Raw genomic sequence first — 15,432 nt, 5'->3', positions numbered from 1 at the left:
TGAAAATGACCGTTATTTTTTGCTAAGTTTGAAATTGGCGCCACATTCGTGTCTCCAATACGTTTAGAAACGCTGTCCGAGTCTAGTATAATTTATTTTGACCTGGATATCTGAAATAAGATTAGGCGGGATGCTGATAGTCATTTTTTGAATGATTTGCTATTAAATGGGCTCTAAATAAATTCTTATCATATTTCTAATAGAAAGTTCTACATATTCAAATACCTTGGAGTTAATTTAAACTGGGCAAACTGTAGCTTATCAGCTAGAAGTTTGACTTATCAGTTTATCAATTTGACAGTGACATTGGCAAGAAATCTCATCTCAAAAACGCTCAAAAAGGATAGCAACTGTTGTGAATTAAAGTAACTTACGTTACGTGGCTATTTATTATTTTGTTGTTCTACAAAAAAGTTGAATAAATATCAGGTAAGTGTTTTATGTCTGACATTACTTTTTCAATTAAATTCTGAAAGTTTCATGGAGGTTATCCTTGACGCACAATAAATAAGCATGTCACACATTGATCTATTTAATTTGTTTCATGAATGCACGACTGTCACTACAACCTTGAAATAAAATAAACGCTAAACCAACACTACGTAAATTCATTCTTAGAGAACCTATGATATGCTAAAGTAGGCTAATTCACTTACTGGAATACTCTTTTTTCAGAAACCATGAGTGCTATTGTTGGAAATATGATGAAGCAGCTGAAAAGCAAAGAGTTCAGGCAATATTTAATGAGGTAAAGTTTAGTTTACTGAATGTATTTCATTCAGTGTTTTGTAAACTGAAAAAACAGTAAAAGTACCTAACTGATCTTAGTCTAAGTTGTATTTTTTTTTACTTTCAGCACCCATTTCTGGGGTCCTGTAGCTAATTGGGGAATACCTCTAGCAGCTCTCGCAGATATACAAAAAGACCCCAGCTTTATTAGTGGCAAAATGACATTTGGTAAGTAACTAAACATACAATAAACAATTAACCCAATGTATGTTATATGTTGGATATACACAAGAAACAATGGTTTTTCTACTGTACAGAAATCAACCGATAGTTTTGTTCTGACCCTGACATTGGATGTGATATCTCAAGGTATCTACACTTGTTTAGATAACTAATAATAAAAAGTATCGCTGATAAATGATTTGCATTTTAAATCTGGTGCTCAAGTCATATACAATCTGGAGTACATACTTGATAAAGATAACTTGTTATCTCACTATACAATAAAAAAAACTTCAATGTCAGATAATTCTAACTAATAAAAATAAAGCTGAAGAGTTTGTTTGCTTGAACACGCTCCCAGAAACTGCTGGTCTATTCTGAAAAAATCTTTGAATGTTGTAAAAATACCTAACCAAGTGGTTTTACACTTTATCTACTGAAACAAAAATCTCACAATCTTTCCCACCATGCACAAAAATTACACAACTTTAGCAGCACATAGCACCATCTCCCGAGCCTTTTCCCAACTATTCTGGGGTCGGCTTCCAGTCTAATCAGATACAGCAGTACAGAGCAATCCTTAAATATTGCTTTCTTTTTCAGCTCTGTCGCTATACTCCATGATGTTCATGCGGTTCGCCTGGAAGGTGCAACCTCGCAACATGCTCCTATTCGCATGCCACTTCACCAACACATTTGCTCAACTGACGCAGGGCGCACGCTTTGTGAACCACAACTATCTTCAAAATAAGAAGGACATACAGACAGTCAAGCCCGCCATTGTACAGGCCAGTGAACCAGTTGCTTCTTAAAATTTATAGTAATTCTAGGTAGCATAATGCTATTTCCTAAGCAGCTGAATGTGAATTCGTGGATTGAATTTCTACGAACCAACTTCTAGAACAAATGCGAATGTAATAATTTACTGATAAACATATTTCATTCTTTAAACCTGAAAAAGAAAAAACTATTTTTGTAAGAATATATTTTGAGAATAATAGGTATAAAAGTGCAGAGGTGGACTAATAGGTAGTAAATATAAATATTTTTCGTGATCTGTTTTTTCATCAACTATATTTATTACAATGATGTTGATAATTATTGAAATTTTTTCAAATACGTATTTTGACGTAAACCTCTGTGTACAAAAAATATTTGCATGTTATACTATTAAGAGGCTCTATAGTGAAGATTGTATGGCTCCTGGCTCCTGATAAATAAGTTACCATGTTAAATTGAAAATACATAGGTAAATAAGTTAATTAAGTCTAAGAGCTAAGTAGTGTATTGAGATTGCTTCGCCAAATAATTGATTAACAACCGGCGATAATTGATTAATGACTACGTTATGGATTAATTTTAGAAAGATCTAAGAGCCAGATTCCACGAAAGCGGAACCAAGTCGAGAAGTTTTTAAAAGACCAAACAAAAGAATTTCGTTATTCAAACACACGTGTCCATTCCGCTTTGGTGGAGTTTAGGGCTTAGTTAAGAAGCCTAAATATAAATAAACCATCTATTGTTACCTATAGTTATCTAAAAGTATATTAAATTATTCGATCCAATAAAGTTGGACAAAATAGAGACAATAAAATTGTCTACCACTATTACAGGGGTGTATTTTATAACATTTATGGTGATTTTTATCATGTTAATATACTTAAATTGTTGATCTGTTTTTAATGATTTTAATTTATTACAAAGCACCATTTTTAACCCCGACTCTCGTAATATTTCATGCCCCGTCCGGGAAATACAATGCGAGAGACATCCTTGCGAAAACCAAATCCAGGTATTGCCACAAGAATCGATACTAACGGTTGTCCTGTCAGAGTCATTCCATCTTTCCGGATGTGGGTAAAGCCGTTGGCAGATGCTAGTAACCTAACTTACCGTTAACTTATCTGAAAGAAAAATGACAACATACCAGATCGTACTAGGTACTTATCTAATCGAAACTATTTTATCTCACACGCGCACGTGCAGATAACGGATAAGCCGATAACGGTTTATATCTATTCAGGTTTTTTTCAGTTATTATCATCACGAGCCTTCTCCTCGTTTTAGAGACGATATAGCGTAGGTAATCACCACGCTTGGTGGGTCGTCGATTTCAGGGATTTTAAGCTAGGCTTCTTCATGTATCTGCCCAAGATAGGTACAGTGGTAGGTACCACTGTACTCTTAGAAAGTAGGCTACCAGATCTATTTACGAAATAGTAGCAAAATATATCTATTTCAATTCTCTTTCTAGGATGACAATATCAACTGTGACAACAAAAGGGTTGAAAAATGCCTAAATTATTGACAGTAGTACCACGGGTAGTTTTTTCTTGCCCGTTCTACTACCAGACCGCTTGGTAACACTACGGGAAGAAAAATTTACCCGTGGTACTACTGGTAGCACTATTGGTAGTACCACGGGCAACAAACGCTACCTATAGATAATTGTTTTTTGCGAGATCTGGAATCAAATCCCTAGGTACTCTATATAATAGGCCGTATACAGAAAGAAAGCTCTTCCAGCGCTTCAATCTGCTTACTTTCTTAGAATGGAACAACGCCGATAAGCGCTCGTGTAAATCAGCACCGGCTATCAGTTTTCTTTTTGTATACAGCCACATACTCGGGAGGCAGATGTTTTTGCTTTTTTAGCCACCACGAGTTTTCACACAACTACTTTCACGTTTAGGTGTTTTGGAATTATTCTACGCGTCTTCTTTGGTCTCGAGAATACATAGTGGGTGGATTGTCCCTATTTACACTGTGCCTTTATTCTAAGCTTTATTGTCTTACGTGTCTTACACATAATGCACATATTGTCATAGTGAATTCGTGATTATTACGAATACATCTATATTCTATGTAGAAGATAGAAGAGCGGTAATAATGACATGTTCATTGTTTGGCACATGGATATTGTTTGCAAGGGATGCTGAGCAAACTAGTCCAAACCAAAGTCACGTCCTATACGTGGAACGATGTAGCGAAATGGTTCTTCGAGACCCCCTCGCCCACGGCCACTCTTTGTAACGTTGCGCGTTGCAGTCGCGATTCGGTCGCGACTGAATCTGAAAGATGTCTTTGGTGCTGCTTTTACACGGCCTTTTTAACAGGCCTTTCACACGGCAGTCCAGTTTTGCGGGACCGGCATTTTACTGAATGCTGCAAAAACGGATGCTGTGTTCACACGTAGTTCAGTTTTGCAGGAAGGCCGGTCCCGCATAACTGGACTGCCGTGTGAAAGGGCTGGCTGTTTTTTGACCATTCCTACGCTAGTGATCAGGCGAAATGGACTTAAATACTTTGCTAGTTTACGGCGTCCTCGGCAGCGAAATAGAAGATTCTGGGTTCATCCTATCGTGACACAACGCTCGACTTTAGGTATTTCTGTAAATCATTTTTCCGCAACAGTGTCCAGCAAAAAACCGCACGCAGGAAGCCGTGGGAACACTGCTATAGAAGCAATATGTCACCAAACGGGATCCCGCTTTACTGGACGAACGATCCAGTTTCAAGTGACAGAACCGAATTGCACAAATCGACGGCAACACCATCTTGCAGGATCCTGCATGCGGTTTGCTCGCGTGAATACTAGCATATAGGTAGGTAATATCTTTTGCGATCAAACGGGATCCTGCAAAAAACGCGGCGTGAAAGGGCCTTAATAACCAGAGATATTTTTTTGTGGAAATCTAAAATATTAGAAAAAAAAACAGTTTTCTTTCTGAGGAGAATTCGTTTAATTATGACTATATCGAGATTGAAATAACATACACTCATTAAGAAGTTTAGGCATATAGCAACAAAAGTTTATGAAAACAATTCCGTATTCGTAAACGTAATAGGTATTAAACTATGATTTGTAAAATTACCACTACACAATTTTAAAGGACCTTAAAACTAATTAATCATATCTTCAAGCCCATTTTTCTCATTGCATTTTTTTAATAAGCGGCATGTGGCGAACTAGAGTTTGACCATCAGCGCTTTTTTTATAAATGCATAATATTTAGGGCTTCTAGCGGTAAAAATAATCTTAAGATTTTGGCATTGGTCACAAAAAATACCTACTGACAAAAACAAGATTGGGAATCATTTCATTGCTAATGTTTTAGAACCAAACTTTCGTACGTATTTTTTTTGTCAGTTTGCTTTATTATAAATTTTAACTTGTTAACAACGATATAGCGTCATAATCAACGAATTCTTCATTTTTAATCAAAAAGGACAAGAACACTTTTGGAACAATTGCAGACTTGATTGACTTTTTCATAACGAAGTTGCTGATCTAAACATATTATTATACTTTCGTCTTGATATAGTTGTGGTATATGAACCGAGATCCTTGGGTGAGTTGCGCGCACTCGTTAATGATATGGCAGGCAAAGAGCAACAAGTTGCGAGGTTTCACCCGCAACGAAAACCGCATGAAACAAAGCGAATATACGGCGAGAGCTGAAAAGAAAGGCTCAAATGAGTAAAGCTTTAGCGAATAAATCGATGGCATTGAGTTGGAGACAGCCAAGTAACCGATTAAACTTTTTACATTAAGATCACCAGGTAAGTACGGAGAGAAGGCTCTGTACCGCAACTTGCCAAGAATTCCTTTTTAAGATTTGTTAAAATTGAGGAATTAATTGAAACTTTACCAAATGTCATTTTTCCACTGATAATGCTGTGATGCTTCTGTGTGTCAGCAATCGCGGCAACAGGGAATGACCAATTGCACACAGGGCCCCAGAAGTGAGTACTGAAAAGAACAAAATACATAATATTATGATAATTAAGGACTACATATATTGTAATAGGTAGATAATGGTCATATGAGCCTTTAGGGGTTATAAGAGTAAATTACCCCCTTTGAAGGGGCTACTATTTTTTCAATCTTTTCTATTTTTCGTCAACCACGCTTTAACTTCAAAGGCACAGCTTCTTACCTCATTAAGTAGGACCTGAACTCTTTGCTTTTCAGTTGTTGCATTAACTTCTTGAATAGCGTCATTTTGCTTTATTTTTTTGGCTAAAATAAAAAAAATATATTAGTAGACAGCAAAAATTACATTTTAGCTATGTCTCTGGTGGAGTTTGGTCACGGGAACTGGCGTTGAAGAAAAAGTTTGGGAGGTCTATGTCCAGCAGTGGAGAGGATGGTTTGAGTCGAGTTAGTCCTATTCCTTGCAGCATTTTGCAGAGCGGTCGGCCCATCGAAGGTGGATGCAGAAAACCATTTTTTTTAAATACGTACATTTCACAAAGATAAAAGGTTGTAGAGATTCGAGGTGGCCTGTGTCCGTGTTTTTATTTTTTTTACAAAGATTTTTTTCTATTGTTAAAATTCTACATGAAAAATTTTGATTGTTGCTTCTTTTAATTTTAATTTTTGATTGATTGATAGACTATTCTTTTTCATTCTTATTTCATATAAAAACGAATATTCCTGCTGACAGGTACAAATAAATGCCAAAGAGGATTTATTGCCTCCTTGTAAATATAAGGAGGCATACAGACATACCCTCCGAGTAATCTTTTAGTTTACGTAGCTCGCTTTCGAAGAAATGTCCCTTACGTTAATTCAAATTTCAGGTACCTATCGTGTTATTTACAATTTGTATTCGTACTATAAACTGTATCGCCGAATGTACGGGGTAGACTGATCTATATGTACCTGTTCAATCAGTTTATTTACAGGCTGGCTTGACAGGTAGCCTCTGATACCAATGACCAAGATTAAAGAGCTTTGAATTTGGCACCGAGGCCTTGATTGCTTATTGGTCCCCACACGGTTAATCCCACCCTGCTGAGAGTTAACCTATCAGGGTTTCAAGCAGAGCAATGTACCTGTATGGGCCCTATGTAGGAGGGTATTGATCATGGGACAGGCAAACAGCAGTGACTTATTTGTACAAAGAAGAGAAGATATGAGCAATGATCAATACATACTTAGTCATGCTCGATACGGGTTGATAATTCCTGTTTTCATAGGCTTCATTTACAAGCCGCTCGTGAATTATTTCTAAAGTTGAGCCAAACAATTCGGTGTATCAGTAATAAGGGAAAGGATAAAAAATACATTCAAAATGCACAAGTTACTTTATTACTAAAAACATTGTAGTTACATGTTAAATTCAGAGATAACAAATCTTATAAAATAAAACAGGTATTTTTTAGGTTTATAAAGGATCCCAAGTAGGTGTATACTTACTAAGAAGGTACCAATAGGTAGCAATTTTGGTGTCCGAAAATTCATTTAAGCCCGGTATCAATGTTACGATTTAGGGTAGGTATACAATGTATGTGTAGTACGACGAAGGGAAGGTAATGAAATACCGAGTAAAAAATAAATGTTTTAGATTGTCAATTTATTTATTCATCGCGCAATTTTTTAACTGATCATGACGCCCCTTGAATTGGTGTAGGGAGAGCCAAAGTACCCACACCAGTCTGTTAGTCGTCAACTCGATTACTTTTTATAAATCAGTTTTAGCGGGAAAATGGAACATAGGCGCAAGCGCAAAGCCATGGAAATCCTTAAGACCTTGGCCTCGAAGAGGCCATCCGTAAGGATTTCCCTTGATGAAAGAGGTTGCATTTCGTTTATAATGTTATTTTCAATATAATTCCTCCTCAAAAAGAATTTATTATCTAATTGTCGTAAAATATACACTCTCATTTTCACAAATAGTCTTTTTACCGAAAATTCGAATGAATTTCGTTTCCAATTTAAATACCTATGTATTTTTACAATGAGAGATTTAGTTATAATCTGAAGTAGTTAACACATTGTGACAAAGAGTATTTGCTTTGTTATCTCGATTTAACAGTCGTCTCGTAGTAATAAAGCTTTAATTGTGGTAATCTTGAGTAGATATCTTGATTTCATGACATCGTTCACACGTCAAGCATGCCTTTTCATTAGCATTATGTTCAGTGTTCATATTGTATGTAGGTAGGTTCATCCGGTATGCTGGGAAAAATTGGAAACGTTAGCTTAAAAACGCAATTTCATAGATTCATATGGTATTCAAAGGTTTATTCTTATAATTTTTACTAGCTTGTTAACCAACTGTTATTAAAGTAAGTATTTTTTCTCCTGTTAAAATCCGTTTCTCAATACTTGTCTCTCGAAAAAGGGAAGGATGGTACAACCTTCGTATTGCTTGTTATTTGTTATAGAGGAATCCTTTGTACGTACTTGATAGCCAGTATGAGGAAACTTCTAATATAAACCAGTGCTGCGATTAAACCAAAGTAGACTCCGATGTATATTATCATATACGAAATGACGAGCATGCGGAATAATCCCATGCTGCGCCTGGAACATACATTTTCGGCCTTCCCATATTTTACATATACGCATTATTAAAAGGTTTTGCCATTTTTTTGGGCTATATCTTTTACATTTTTAAATAATTAATTGGTATTTTCCATAGTTTTAAAATAAAATTGTCTTTTAATAATTTGCAAAATGATTGTAGTATGACAAGTGACAAGATTGTTTATTTTTAAAATTGCCGCCATACTAAATATTCGTCAAGAAATGAAATGCCACCACAGATAAAGTACTGAAGACTTCATGAGCGAAGCATGCCGTAGAATCACTGACCTCTATATTTACACACGTATTGCGTAGAATATAATGCAAAGCTGACCATTTATGCAATAATGATGCAATTTTAGTTTCAGTCTCAAGATCAAATATAGCTATTCGCTGAAATTCTGAAGAATAAATTGGGAAACTTAAGTGTTTTGCTGCCGGTGCCAATAACTGTCACATTAATCTGGGCACACTGTACCTTATCAGTGTCAGTCAGCCAGCGTCTGGATTTTTTATCAATTCATTATTTTAGTCAGTGACAGTGACATTGGCAAGGAATCAGGAAGGGCAAACTGATTTTGAATAAAAATAACAATAGATCAATTAATTAGAAAGATAAATAGAAAGCAGGTTAGTAAGCAGTTCATTTATTACGTAAACTAGGTGGCGACTGCTTCATTTGTGATATATGTAGCTTATTCATTGCATAACCTTGAAAAAGCCCGAGAGAATGATTCTAATGATTAATTTAAATTTCAATTAGGTCGCATAAAACATGTTGTTCTTGTTTTACAACAAACCATACTTCTAAACGTGACACTATAGTTGTTATCAAAGAAAAAAAAAAAAATTTTTTAAATATTTAATTATAATAAAACTAGAATGCACTTGAGAACAACCACTTTAAATTCAAGTACATAAACTGGACAATTAAGATGTGTCTATAAAATTAGATGAATATTATATGCGTTTCAGTATAAACTAGCCAACTAGAAAGTTAGAAAACTATTCTTTCATTCACATTTTCCCCTGTGAGTGTCATTGAAACAATGAAACAATAGTTATTATGAGTGTGTGTGTTCTCTAGTATTATATATTTTTTGATTAAAATAGATAGGTATGTCTCTGGCTTAAACATAAGCGGACCCTCTGACTATTGATCTGAGAATCAACTAAGTTCTTACATTTATTTTTTCAGCCAAAATGAGTATGATTGGAAATTTATTGAAGCAGCTGAAAAGCAAGGAGTTTAGGCAATATTTAATGAGGTAAGGTTTGACATTATAACCAACAGATTATTAATTTCGAATTTTAATACAGACAGAGGAGAGGCCAGCATCTATTGATCAACCTGAAATTAGTGTCATTATTTCATGCCTATTACTGCTCACATCTAAATAATGTTTTTATTTGTCATAAATAATTCCAAAATTTATTTATTACTACTATTTAATTTATCAAAAATATCCTATAATTTTTAACAAATATATTATTATTTTTATAGATTTCATAATGCTAAAACCGATTTGGATTATTCATATTCAGCTACTCACAATTAAAAATTGATTCTAAGATTCAATTATTTGTTTTTTTCAGCACCCATTTCTGGGGTCCTGTAGCCAATTGGGGAATACCTCTAGCAGCCCTCGCAGATATACAAAAAGACCCCAGCTTTATTAGTGGCAAAATGACACTCGGTAAGTTGACATCATTTTGTTCACATATAAAAAAAAATACTGAATAGGAGTTACTAAGTAATCATGCAATAGTTGTTTGTTATTTATTAATAGGCCTGTTACCTATTCATCGTAAATTACGTTTATCTAATAAGTAACTATGTAAATGTTATGTAATCAAACAGATAACATTTATTCAAAGTAGTGACCAATCATGTACTTCCAATCTTTATTATCTTACATCGTCCACTTGTAGAGTAATAACCATGACATTATTTAATCTAATAAGTTTTTTTACAAGGCAAAATCAATTCAAACAAGTATTGATTGAAAATCTGTCTGAGTAACTTGTAATTGACTATATTCTACTTAATTACTATTGTATTACATAGCTGTAAGTTTTCTTCCTAAAAATAAAGGTTTCCCTTCCTTTCACATTCTACATTCTGTGTTAACAAAACACATTAAAGACGTATTTAACTTGTTGATGCTAATAACATGTACCTCTAGATTTGTAGTCAGCTAGGTGATGAATGCTTCACTGGTTATTATAGTCTGATATCAATACAGCGATGTAAGCATTTTTTTTTAAATTTCCAGCTCTGTCGCTGTACTCGCTGATGTTTATGCGGTTCGCGTGGAAGGTGCAACCTCGCAACATGCTCCTATTCGCCTGCCACGTCACCAACGAGGCTGCCCAGCTCACACAGGGAGCTCGATTCATCAACTACCACTATCTACAAGATAGGAAAAATGACCCAAAGCCCTGTGCCACTACTCAGGCAGCTCCGATCACACCTGCCAGTCCAATCCCCAAGGCTAGTAAACCGGTTGCCTCTTAATTTTAGAAGGATTTTAAAATGGGAACTAATCACTCATAGTGAGTGGTTTAGATATAGATAGACAATTTCAAGGAAAAGATCATGGATTTATTTTTAATTTAGTTGTTTATGGATAGGTGAATCTTATTGACATTTGTGCAGCTTTTTGAATTTGGAAAAGTGTTTTGCGCAAATGTCTGGCAATCTCAAACCGTGTTGTTTGTGCAGCTCAATAATCATAAAAGATTTATAGAAAATTTTGTTCATAGACAAAGTATAGATTTGATTTTTTTAGAATAAACTTTATTAGTCTTTTTAAACAGTAAAACTGTAGTTATCTAATTCAATTAAGGAATTTTTAACTTCTCCAAATCACACAAATTAGATAGATTTTAAATAGTAGTTTGTAGTGTAGATTATTAGGGAAATATTTATGTATAATCTTTGATTTTTTTATCGAATTGTAGGGCTTTAAAAGCATTGCTTTATTTATTTAATACATAGTTTTACATTGATTTAGTTCTTTACATTGATATGGTAACATTTGTGATATTCTGCGCACAATTTATAAAAAATCGAAATGAACATATTTCCGAGTAAGATATTAAGCTGATATCAGACGCTTCATTTTATTAGAAATAAAATGTCTAAATATAAAATTAACCACGAATGCTGAATTAATTAGTGAAACAATCCAATGATGTTGAATATTGTATTGGCATCTTTCGTTGGAGTGAACCATCTGATATCAGCTTTAGATAAACTAAAATCAATATCAATAAAAAAAAAAAAACAGTTAGAACTGTGTCAGAGAATAGTAGTTCCAGTTTTCTTTGTTATATTATATTTTGAAGCAAAATTAACATAAATAATGAATAGTTTTATATTTTTCTGATCATAAATTGATGAGTGTTAAATATGGCAGTATACTCTGTGTTGTTTTTATATTTTTATCTTATAATTTTACCCAAACAATCAAAAAACATGAAACGAAATGTCATTAAATGACTTAATTCAACTTTAACTAAAAAATAAGTTTGTTATACACATTGAGGTATTCGAATTTCAAATTATTTATAAAACATGGCTGTCATTTGTTTTATTATATTCTTAGTGAAATGCCTGTTTGCCTAATAATATAATCAGGGCTGGTCAACCCAAAATCTGCCCTAATTATTTAGCTTAGAGAAATCAATTTTCCAGTGGTTCCAAAAACTACTTATCTATGAATCTTGACATTTGTGATCTATGATTTGTTAAGGCGCCATCAGCCTTATATTGTAGAAATAAGTAAGTAGGTTGTACAAACTGTAGAATATAATGTTATCATTATACAAGGGTATATTTTTTAAATATTTATTGTGAATTTTATTATATTATACTTGTTGAACTTTTTTTGTTTTATTTTTTTTGAAATTTTTACCCAATATTGCGTAAAATAATAAAATATGTGGTTAACACTTCAAAAAACAGCCTTTTTTCTATTAGGAATCCTGATTCATCAGGGGATCCAATTGAATCGAGACGAGGCAATGACCTGATGACATTGTTCGTAGGAAGTACAGCGTTTTCCAGATACTTTCGCATTTATTAGATCGAGTTTAAGTTTTGTAGTAAGTACATATATACTAAGGTAAGTAGACACTGTCTGATTTTTGAAGATAGGTTCTCTAACCTATTTTATACTATCCAGCTGGATACCTAATGAAAATAAAGCTCTGTAAGCTCATTAAACTGATCATGATAATACATTGCCAATTATTGAAAGTTCCTAGTTCCGTCAGACTCAAGTACGTATAACACGACATAGATTGAGAGAGATCTCATTATGAAAACTACATCCGAACAAAGTTCTAATCCAGTAAAGTTTTAATGATAACAGCGAACTTTACGTCGGTAACGATAGCAAAAATAACTTACCTAAGTACGTAGTTTACTTAACATAATAATTCGTCTCCTCTACTTATATATAATAGTAGGTATCTAGGTACCCATATTAGACTTTTTTCATTTCTATGCTTCCATCTAAAGGTTGACTGGTAGAAAACGCCTATTATAAGGCGTTATTTCCTCAATTCTCTATTGTTGTAACTTGTAACATCAGTCGGGATAGATATGTAAGAATCTCAAAACAAAGCCAAAATGCTTAACTGAATCGAAAACCTAGCCTAGAAAAATCGGTTGCACTTAACTTTAGTCACGGGGTGTGTGTGCTTATGATGAAGGCTAAACCTGGTTCTAATAGTTCGCTATATGGCCGGTTACATCTATCCGTAGTCGGTTAAATCTCAGTGTTGTTGAACTTCTGTTCAGCCTTTATATCTACCTATATAAATTCTTGCGAAGTTGGCCATCTGTAAGCCAACCAACCAAAGCCATCTGTAACTTGACTTATGACTCATCATCCTCCTGCCCTTATCGAAATTGAATTTGTGGTAGGTGCAGCATGTTTTCTTATTACTCAGTCATCTATCAACATAACATTCTTTATCGTTTGTAACTAACTTATGTATCTATGACTAAACTATCTAACTGACTGTGTACATATAAACTTTCTCACCCTACCACACTACGGGTATATGTGGCAGCGTTTACTCTGCACAATAGCGGGCGTTTAGAAGCGGTAACAATGACGCTCCTTCATTGTCCCCGCAAGTGTCGGTGAGCGCCGCGTCCTATTTCAGGTCGCTATCACTTAATATGATGAAGTGGATGCTATGCAAATACTTAGCTTTGTTTTAGAAGCTTCTCGTAAAACGGAACGGTTTAGTTTCATCTTGAATTTGGAATCGAATGGCATCTTTGTCTGTGGTGTTGCGAGTTTGTTGCCGGTTTTTCATGAGCATATTTTCATTAAGATAAGAACCTAAGTGCTTAGGTTCACTATGGACCAATATTTCTGCTAACATAAGGAGGTAGGTAAGTAAATTCATTCAAAGTTGTGCCTACCTAGGTAGGTACAGTATCTTTGTACCTAGTCAATTAGGTATTAGTAATATTACAATGAAAACCTTAGCACTAAAATCACACATTGGTAGGTAAGCAGTTGTTACGACTACAGAACAAAACAACGTGGACATCACAGAATTACAGAAAATACTGAACACAACTTTTGCATTTAAGATTTTATTTCGTGTTCAAGTACTTATTATCTAATTTGAGATTCAATTAATGGACTTTTGTTACCAACTGTACATTGCAGTTCTACAAAGCACAGTATGATACGTGCACTATGTAATATGCACGTATGTACATTGGATATTTAATTACATCTGGTTTGAATCAATAAGCCCGTGCTAGATTAACAGACGAAACCACTAATTCGCTGCGTTCGCGGCTCCGCGCTGTCAACAAGTTTCATTATTACATTTTATGTATAAAAGTCGATTTTATATCTAGATACAATATAACAGTGAGTTTAGTCACTTTTGATTGTTAATAAACTTCCCTATAACGTAGCAGCAAAAAAGTATTTTTGGTACCTAGGTACATAGGTATACCTACGCTCTAAATATTCTGAGATTATATTTTCATGGAAGAAGGCGGAACACAATTTATTTGACATGGATAGGATGATCATTCATATATAAATGTTTTTTTTTGCTACATATATTTTGGTCAAGACAAAAGAGCTTGCCAAGCATTTAGAATTTTCTTTTGAGTGTACCTATAACAGGGCCACATCAAAAAAAAAAAATACTCCACTAAAGCTGTAGAACTAAAATAAAATAAAAGAATATCTAAATATCTTGCCAGGTAACAGCTCGTACATTTAAATAAAAGTACACAAAACTGCAAGAAATACGAACTAGCACAACACCCACCCACTTAGCTTAACCAAAGCTAAGCAAACTACTTTAATCTAGGCACCGACCATAGCGAAATGCTTATCCTTGTCCGGACTATTTGCTTGCACCTTCTTTTTGTGACACTTAAAATGGCGTCGTGGCCAGCCAACCTGGGCGGGAAGATACGTGTGTTTTAATTAAAACTAAATTGTGTTCCCGCTAATGGTTGGATGCACTGTACAAACCGAGTTAGTTACTCTAATTTCGGTTGACAATGGATGCAATAGAATTTGTGGTTTTGTACACGCGTACTATGTAGCTAGTAAATAACGTGTGGTGTTGGTTAGGTCCGTATTGTTTGGCCCCGGGATATAGTTTTTGTTGTTTTATTCACAGAGCGAATTAGAGGCAGTGGAGTGGTTGAATTGAAGAGAAGAACTTTTTTATTGAAAATTTTGAATTAAGTAGGTAAGTAATTCTACTCAAAAAATATGTAAATCAAAATGACCTCTTGTTATTTTAGAATGTTTTGAAATATTGGTTTCTATCAATGTCTAATTCGCCTCATCCAGTGATCAATGGCCTGCAAAATTCAATCGCTCCCATCTACTTACCACACGAAAACTATTTCTATGACAAACGGCTCTATATGATCACTATTACGCGCAGGAAGGAAGGATAACACTGAAATTTGTTCAAGCAGTCTTGGATACGTTTCAAATGTAAATAAGTCGGAAAAACAGCAATAAACTGCCATCGTTTGCGTGCCATCATACCATTTCGAATGCAGTAAACAAACATATTAGACTTCCATTATACCACCCCTATATTTCCATGTAATTTTTTCACACACTGCCTATCAAGACTTCTCGTCTTTG

General features: G+C 34.5%; 2 protein-coding genes and 1 non-coding gene across 3 annotated transcripts; 2 read left to right on the top strand and 1 right to left on the bottom strand.

The window, feature by feature from the left end:
• Positions 1-290: 290 nt before the first annotated feature.
• LOC110375098 (mitochondrial pyruvate carrier 1) lies at positions 291-2,006 on the top strand. Its single transcript, XM_021333074.3, has 4 exons — positions 291-429; positions 676-748; positions 857-957; positions 1,555-2,006. Exons 2-4 carry the CDS (start codon positions 681-683, stop codon positions 1,761-1,763), a joined length of 378 nt encoding a protein of 125 aa, XP_021188749.2. The 5' UTR covers positions 291-429; positions 676-680; the 3' UTR covers positions 1,764-2,006.
• A 2,677-nt stretch (positions 2,007-4,683) lies between these two features.
• Positions 4,684-6,338, bottom strand: LOC110375099 (uncharacterized). Its single transcript, XR_010277161.1, has 4 exons — positions 6,200-6,338; positions 5,892-5,974; positions 5,604-5,704; positions 4,684-5,409 (listed from the first exon to the last, which is right to left on the bottom strand). It is a non-coding gene; the product is annotated as an uncharacterized LOC110375099 (transcript).
• A 2,401-nt stretch (positions 6,339-8,739) lies between these two features.
• Positions 8,740-12,156, top strand: LOC110375097 (mitochondrial pyruvate carrier 1). Its single transcript, XM_021333073.3, has 4 exons — positions 8,740-8,899; positions 9,468-9,537; positions 9,866-9,966; positions 10,546-12,156. Exons 2-4 carry the CDS (start codon positions 9,473-9,475, stop codon positions 10,785-10,787), a joined length of 408 nt encoding a protein of 135 aa, XP_021188748.1. The 5' UTR covers positions 8,740-8,899; positions 9,468-9,472; the 3' UTR covers positions 10,788-12,156.
• Positions 12,157-15,432: the final 3,276 nt, after the last annotated feature.

The sequence above is a fragment of the Helicoverpa armigera genome, chromosome 14, assembly GCF_030705265.1.
Source record: "Helicoverpa armigera isolate CAAS_96S chromosome 14, ASM3070526v1, whole genome shotgun sequence".
In the NCBI taxonomy this organism is placed as follows: Eukaryota; Metazoa; Arthropoda; class Insecta; order Lepidoptera; family Noctuidae; genus Helicoverpa; species Helicoverpa armigera.
This window is presented reverse-complemented; position numbering and strand designations above follow the sequence as displayed.